This window comes from Nicotiana attenuata, unplaced genomic scaffold, assembly GCF_001879085.1.
Source record: "Nicotiana attenuata strain UT unplaced genomic scaffold, NIATTr2, whole genome shotgun sequence".
Lineage (NCBI taxonomy): Eukaryota > Viridiplantae > Streptophyta > Magnoliopsida > Solanales > Solanaceae > Nicotiana > Nicotiana attenuata.
Window position 1 is genome coordinate 231907 of NW_017671272.1, and position 8048 is coordinate 239954.

The 8048-nt window shown below is 39.4% G+C and overlaps 1 protein-coding gene across 1 annotated transcript; it reads left to right on the forward strand.

The window, feature by feature from the left end:
• The first annotated feature begins 5410 nt into the window (after positions 1-5410).
• LOC109207208 (pentatricopeptide repeat-containing protein At1g74630) lies at positions 5411-7705 on the forward strand. Its single transcript, XM_019370093.1, has one exon. It carries the CDS (start codon positions 5450-5452, stop codon positions 7382-7384), a length of 1935 nt encoding a protein of 644 aa, XP_019225638.1. The 5' UTR covers positions 5411-5449; the 3' UTR covers positions 7385-7705.
• Positions 7706-8048: the final 343 nt, after the last annotated feature.

Sequence of the window (8048 nt, forward strand, 5' to 3'; positions counted from 1 at the left end):
GGGGGGGGCGAGGTTATTGGACCTGAAAGTAGTGAAATCAGATTTACATGATGTATATTAGAAGGAAAATGTCGCTAATTAATCCAGAATAAGGCAATAGTTCTTGTCAAGCGCAGAGGCTCCATGAGTATTGATTTGGTAGGTGATTATAAGTTTCTACACATTTCTTTCGTCGTTGTAGTATCGCGAGGGTTGGAGCAGGGCTTATATGTGTTATGAGGTATACTACGGGCATCAGATTCATGAATTTGCAACTATTGTAGTTTGAGGAAGTTACTATGGGAAAATGAGTTATGTGGTGCATTGTGTGATTACAGCATGGATGCATAGATCATGTTTTGGTTCGGCGTATCGAGATTGATACAGTGTTCGTATGTTAGAATCAGGTCTTGTAGAAAATTCTGGATGTTGGAATTTGGTTTTAAGGCTTGTGGGCTAAGGTAGCAGGAAGGATCTTCAGTCTGGCTTGAGCTAATGTGCTCATAAGTGTGGTGGCACGGGTAGGTGCACGAGGTGTTAAACAGTGATTTTGGGCAACTCTAGAACGGTTCCTGGCACGTTCTAGGACGAACGTATGTTTAAGTGGGGGAGAATATAACGACCCGATTGGTCATTTCGAGTTCTAGCGTGTTGTTCGGCGGTTTGAGGCCTTGAGTAGCTTCACTTTATGTATTTTGACTTGTACGTTTTGTCGGAATTGAATATCGGGAAGTTCGGAATTGGTTTAGAAGGGAAATTCTCAATTCAGAAGCTTTAAGTTGGAAGAGTTGACCAAGGGTTGACTTTCTAGTAAACGACCTCGGAATCGGGATTTAAGGTTCCAATAGGTTCGTACGATGATTTAGAACTTGGGCGTATGTTCGGGTTGAGTATCGGGTGGTCCCGGAGCATTTCAGCACTTATTGTGGAAAGTTGGCATTTTGAAATTTTTTTAAATTTCCTAAGTTTGATTTGGAGTGGACTTTGATGTTATTGATATCCGTTTGGGATTCCGAGCCTTGGAATAGGTTCGAATTGTGATTTATGACTTGTACATAAAATTTAGTGTCATTCCGGAATGTTTAGATATGATTCGGATGCGTTCGTTGAAGTTTGAATGTTTGAAAGTTGCAAAAGGATTTTGATCGTCGATTCATGATTTTGATATTATTCATGGCATTTCGAGCCTTTGGATAAGTTCGGATAAGGTATTGGGGGAATTGTTGGTGTGATTGGACGGGGTCCCGGGGGGCTCGGGTGAGTTTTAGGGTGATTTCAGATCATTTCTCCATGTATTGCTCCAGCTGTTGCTGGTTCTGGTTTTGTTCATCACGAACGCGTAAGGGTGACCATTTTCACGAAGAAGAATTTGAGCTGGAGGATTTACGTCCATTGCTTTCGCGATGAAGTCCCGCGTTCGCGAAGGTGTGGGCGCATGTGCATCGCGTTCGCGAGTGTTGTCTCGCATTGGCGAAGAGGTGTTTTGGAGCTGGAGCAGGTTGCTCTTCGCGAACGTGAGGGTCAGGCCGCGTTCGCAAAGAAGGTCGGGTCTGGGCAGAGTTGCTTTAATTCGGGAGTTGGCTTACTTTTCTCTCATTTTCACTTGGGTGGCAGAATTTAGGGAGCTATTTTGAGGAGATTTTCATCAAGCAACACAAGGCAAGTGATTCCCACTTTTTTCAAGTTAAATACATGAGTTATATATATTTAAACATGAAAATTTGTATTTAAAAAGTGGGATTTTTGAAAAAAACCTAGAATTGGATATTTTGAGATTTTGACCACGAAATTGGACATGGAATTGGGAATAAATTATATATTTGAGTTCGTGGTGTTATGGATAATATTTTTCTTCGAAAATTTTCAAAATTCGGCCATGTGAGCCCGAGGGTTGACTTTGTTGACTTTTTGAGCGGAGTTGGGATTTGTTATAAATTGATTAATTATGATTGTTGGAGTATATTTTTATTGGTTTCATGTAGTTTGACTAGCTTCGTATTGATGGACATCGGTTTGAGGTGTTAGAGAGGCTTTGGAGCCGGTTATGGAATTTTGGAGCAAGGTAAGTCACATGTCTAACCTTGTGAGGAGAAACTACCCCGTAGGAATTAAGTAATTATGTGCTACTAGTTGTGGGTGCTAAGCACGCACGAGGTGACGAGAGTCCGTACGTAGCTAAAAGCATGTTTATGTACGGGTAGACTTAGGACTTTATCATGTAATATTTGATTTATTTGAACTCAATTTTCTAGTTTAATTACTTGAACTTATAATTAAATTGATTTGGGAATATATTAGGCCGAGATTTATCACCTTGAGTTGTTTTGCGAGATATTCGATAAACGGTAAAAGTCATATTTACATTATGCTCTTGTACTTGTGTTGCTAATACGTGGCCCGTAATTTGATAAGTTTCTTCCTTTCCCGCGGAGCAGGCCGAACGCCTCGGTAGTATTTTGAGATGCATCTCTGGTTCGCGCTGGTCGACCCTTATCATTCTACACACTATTCTAGATCGGGCCGCACGACCTCGGCATAATCTTGCGTGATACGCTAGGAGTTCGAATTCTCATGAGATTCCCCTTTGACTGAGATATGGCATTTATATGGTATTTCTTATCCGTTTGAGATTGCACTTGATATTTTTGATTTGTTGAGATATCATATGAGATGTGAGAGATTTATATTATCAAAGATATGTTAGAGGATTATGTTAGTTACAACTTTTACCTCATTATTATTGTTGTGTTTCATAGTTGTTTATAATTTATCATATTGATTTATTTGACCATTAGTAAGTGTCGATGTCGACCCACCGTTACTACTTCTCTAGGGTTAGGATAGATACTTACTGGATACACGTTGATTTACGTACTCATGTTATACTTCTGTACTAAATGTGCAGGATTTGATAGGTTCATTTGGTAGTCATCTTGGTGCGTAGGCGCAACTGCTGAGAAGACTTTATGATGAGCTGCATTCCATGCTACGTGCCGCAACCCATAGAGTCTCCATCATATTTATTTACTTCATCCTGTCTATTTTATATTCCAGGCAGATGTATTGAATGTGTACTCCTTAGTAGATACTTATGCACTTGTGACACCGGGTTTTGGGATATTCTAGTTGATGTTTATGGATTTGCATAATATTGTCATCTTTTATTTTTTATATCTTACTAATTATGTATGCAGCTACGATTTTCAATGCGTAAATTTCTTTATTTAATAAAATTTATGATTTCCAAAGTAATAAAATGATTAATTAACGTGATAGTTCACTGTTGGCTTGCTTAACGACGACGTTGGGAGCCATCTCGGCCTATAGTGAATTTTGGGTCGTGACATGGTTGCGAAAAGAGGTAAATGTCGTGTTCAACTTTGACTTGAGGGAATTAGGACTTGTTGGATCTATTTGCTACGTGAATTTTGTGGGACAACGTACATGCAAGGTGACGTTGTCATGGGTTAAAGTATGTGGGTGAAAATTATCTTATTGTACCATGTTGTTTCATTTCCTATGCCTTCCATGCCTTAGTTGGATTGTTCTTCTTTAATTGTTCGCTTTCGTGTTTATTGCTTATTTTGAAGTTGTAGTGATATTGAAAGTTGAATTTTCTTATTCTAGCACCATTTGAAGTAGATATTTGCTTCCCACCTTGTTTGATACTTTGGGTTATTAGTGTTGCTTGGTGAGGAAGAGTGAAAACCACGAAGGGTGTTGCTGTGCCATATTTGCATATTGTTATCATTGATTAAGTAAATGTGAGGATTAAAGCATGAAGGGTGATGTTGTGCACATGCTTTATTCATATATATTACATGGTGAGGATGAGAGTAAAAACATGAAGGGTGATGTTGTGCAATTGCATTTATATTATATGATGAGGATGAGAGTAAAAGCACGAAGGCTGATGCCGTGCAATTTGATAATTTTATTGCTTTTACTTGATACTTGGATTGTGAATTTAACTTGGCGGTTTCGTTGATTAATTCGGAAAGAGACTTACTTGGTGATTCTGTACTTATTGTTATGATTGTTACTTTTAATGTCTTGTCTTAGCCGTATCACTATCTCGTCGGGGTAAGGGTCGACACTTACTGAGTATATTGGATCGGTTGTAGTCATACTACACTTCTTTGCTTCTTGTGCAAATTTTGACGTTGGTACCGGTAGAGTCCCGAGAGGCACTTAGCAGATACCAGTCAACGATTCGAGGTAGAGGTGCATTCCGTTCGGAGGCCTTAGAGTCACTTCCTATTTCTTGTACTGTTTCCATTTTATTTTCGGATAGTGATGTATGTCTTTCAAACCTTGTATTTAGATGGATCTAGACGCTCATGTACTAGTGACACCAAAATCTGTGGATGGTTTATGTTATATCTTTGATCAATTATCAGATATCTATTGATTTTCTTTTTATATTATATGTTTATGTTGGCTTGCCTGGCATTCGGTGTTAGATGCCATCACGCCCCCGCGGTTGGTATTTCGGGTCGTGACAATGGTTTTGTGACATTTTTCAAGTTGGTCATGAAGAGTGTGTACTTAAAAGTTAAGTGTAGTGTATTAAAGTGCTTAGGAGAGTTAGTCATTAGTCCAAATATATCTTACTCATCCCTTAGCCTACATTATAGCCCGTAAAGACCTAATTGATCCTAGACTCGCGAGCTTAAATTCGTAAAAACATACACTACGAGCAAGCCTATGGTACGACCTGGGGATGCACATGAATTTCTTTGTGAGAGTGAGTGATTCTTTGTTCATATATGGGATGTCCTTAAATTATATTCGAATTCATATTTGAATGTGCGGCCTATATACTCTCTTGTTCTTTGGAGAGGCACATGATTCCGTGATAGATTTGTGACTTTAGTAAACTTCTCTTGTTGGGTGAGTACGCGGGTTGAGAATGCTAGCGACGACTAGTCAGTCTTTGAGGTAGAGTGGTTATAGGCAGTTTGTTTGAATTTGATTATACTTTGGCATATAGAAGTTAGAAAGTGTAGTAAAGTGTATCCAATGGCTTAACTATTTGTATCAACCGTGGTTGTATGTGTAGTGTATAAAATTGCAAAATGCTCCTCAATACATGATGTCTTATGTTGCATTGTTGGGATAGCGATATTTTAGATTGTTCGAGGACGAGCAAGAGCTTGAGTGTGACATGGTTAAGGGATTGTTGAAGTTTCTTTCATATAATTTTCTAGAAGTGTTTTGACGAGGAGTGTTACGAAAAAATTATCATCTTAAATTTCTTGATTAAAGAATTTCTTGAAAAATATTTTGGTGGTGGTAAATATAATCCAAAAATATGATGTTAGGGATAATTATAGTAAAAAGATTGAAACGGAAGAGAGTAACTTATTTTTTTTTTGGATAATAGCGGGGCAAATATGACCCGTAGTAGCATTGTGTCGTTTGCCTTTCTGAAAGGCTATACTTTTCGCTCCAAAATGAAGTTCAAAAAATGAACAGAGCAGCAGAAAATCTCTGCCTTTCCCTATTAAGCAACTGCAGAACCCTCCGAAAACTCAAGCAAATCCACGCCTTCGTTTACAAATCCGGCCTCGAAACTGACCCATTAATCGCCGGAAAAATCCTACTTCTTTCCGCCGTTCAAATCTCCGACGCTATTGATTACGCTCGCCGTCTCTTCATCCACCACCCAAACCCAGATGTGTTCATGTACAACACCCTCATCCGAGGTGAATCAGAGTCAGACTCACCCAATAACTCCGTCAGCTCGTTTGTTCGCATGCTAGGAGAATCATATTCCCCTCCGGATAGTTTCTCTTTCGCTTTTGCACTCAAAGCAGCGGCGAATTTGCAGTGTTTGAAAACTGGGTTTCAGCTGCATTGTCAAGCTATGGTTCGCGGGCTTGATACCCATCTCTTCGTTGGGACTACATTGGTTAGTATGTATGGGGAATGTGGATATGTTGAGTTTGCTCGGAAGTTGTTTGATGAAATGAATGAACCAAATGTCGTGGCGTGGAACGCGATAATTACAGCGTATTTTCGTGGAAATGATCTGAGTGGTGCAGATAGAATGTTTGGTTTAATTCCGTGCAGGGACTTGACTACTTGGAATGTGATGCTAGCGGGGCATACTAAAGCAGGGGATCTTGAGCGTGCGAAGGGGTTGTTCTTGCGGATGCCGAGTAGAGATGATGTTTCTTGGAGTACTATGATTGTTGGATTTGCTCATAATGGATGCTTTTATGAGGCGCTGCAGGTTTTCAGGGAGTTGGTTGGGAGTGGAAATAGGCCGAATGAAGTGAGCTTGACGGGTGTTTTATCTGCGTGTGCTCAAGCTGGGGCATTTGAGTTTGGGAAAGTTTTGCATGCATTTATAGAGAAAATTGGGTTTGTTTGGATTAGTTCTGTGAACAATGCACTTTTGGATACTTATTCCAAGTGTGGAAATGTGTTGATGGCTCGGCTTGTCTTTGAGAGAATGCCTGGTAAGAAAAGCATTGTTTCCTGGACTTCTATGATTGCAGGGCTTGCAATGCAAGGATATGGTGAAGAGGCGATAAAACTTTTTCACGAGATGGAAGAATCTGGGACCAGACCTGATGAGATCACTTTTATTTCTGTCCTTTATGCATGTAGTCATGCTGGTTTACTTGAAAGAGGTCATGAGATTTTTAGTAAAATGACAGGACATTATAACATCGAACCAACAATTGAGCATTATGGTTGTATGGTTGATTTGTATGGCAGGGCTGGTCAGCTTCATAAGGCATATAATTTTGTGGTTCAAATGCCAGTACCACCCAATGCCGTTATTTGGCGCACACTTCTTGGGGCTTGCAGCTTTTTCGGTGACATTAACTTGGCCGAGCAAGTAAAGAAAAGACTCTCTGAGTTGGATCCAGACAACTCTGGTGACCATGTTCTGTTGTCGAACATTTATGCAGTTGCAGGGAAATGGAAGGATGTTGATACGGTGAGGAGATTAATGGCTGAGAAGAATATGAAAAAAACTCCTGGTTGGAGCATGATTGAAGTGGACAAGATCATGTACCGTTTTGTTGCAGGGGATAAACTAAATGACATTACTGAAGAGGCTTATAATAAGCTAAGTGAGATAACATTAAAACTTAAAGTAGAAGGTGGTTATGTTCCAGAGGTAGGCAATGTTTTGCATGATATAGAAGAGGAAGAAAAGGAAGATACGCTGTCTAAGCACAGCGAGAAACTTGCTGTTGCTTTTGGAATGGCAAGGTTATGTAAGGGAAGCACCATACGAATTGTAAAGAATTTAAGAGTGTGCAAAGATTGTCATAGTTTTATGAAGTCTATATCTAAAGTCTACAAATTGGATATTGTGGTTAGGGATAGAAGTCGATTTCATTCTTTCAAAGAAGGTTCTTGCTCTTGCAGAGATTATTGGTGAGTGATGATTGATGGTCTGATCAAATTGGTAACACTCCCGTTTTCAGGGAAAACAACATTGACTGTGAATAAAAGACCCACATTATGGATGCTATAGAATGCTCCATTCTGACCATTGCAATGAAAGACTATGGAAAAGAAGCAGTCAAACATGTATGTCACCAATAGACTTGGAAAAGGCTAACACATCATGGAATTGTTGCTCCTTCCAGCTCTTCAGGTCTGCTGTATGAGGATTCTGCTTATTTAACAACTGAGGTGTAATGGCACTGAGATTGCGGTGCATTAATTTGATTTTTGCTTTATGCAGCATGTCTATTCACTTCCAGAGCCACATCTTTTATTGCTGAACATGCTAGTCTTATTAATCAGGTCGCAGATGCAAATGAAAATAGTGTGAGGGAGACTACTTAACTGTTCGGCATTGTCGATAGTATTAGATTGGTATGCAGTACATTTTTATGAGTGAGACATAAATGTCTGTCTTCAAACTGCAAAGTATCAGGAAATTATGGCTAAAACCAAAATGTGTCACAGGTTTATAATTTTTTTCTTTGCAAAATGTTCTTGTTTGCATACCCGAGGTCACTGCTGTTTATATTCCTTCTATTTGTATTGAGGAATTGAACGCCACGACATACATTGCAATAGGAGTTCTGGGACCA

Excerpts from the sequence above, each read along its gene's own strand:
- LOC109207208 (XM_019370093.1), top strand. The coding sequence starts at position 5,450 with ATGAACAGAGCAGCAGAAAATCTCTGCCTTTCCCTATTAAGCAACTGC.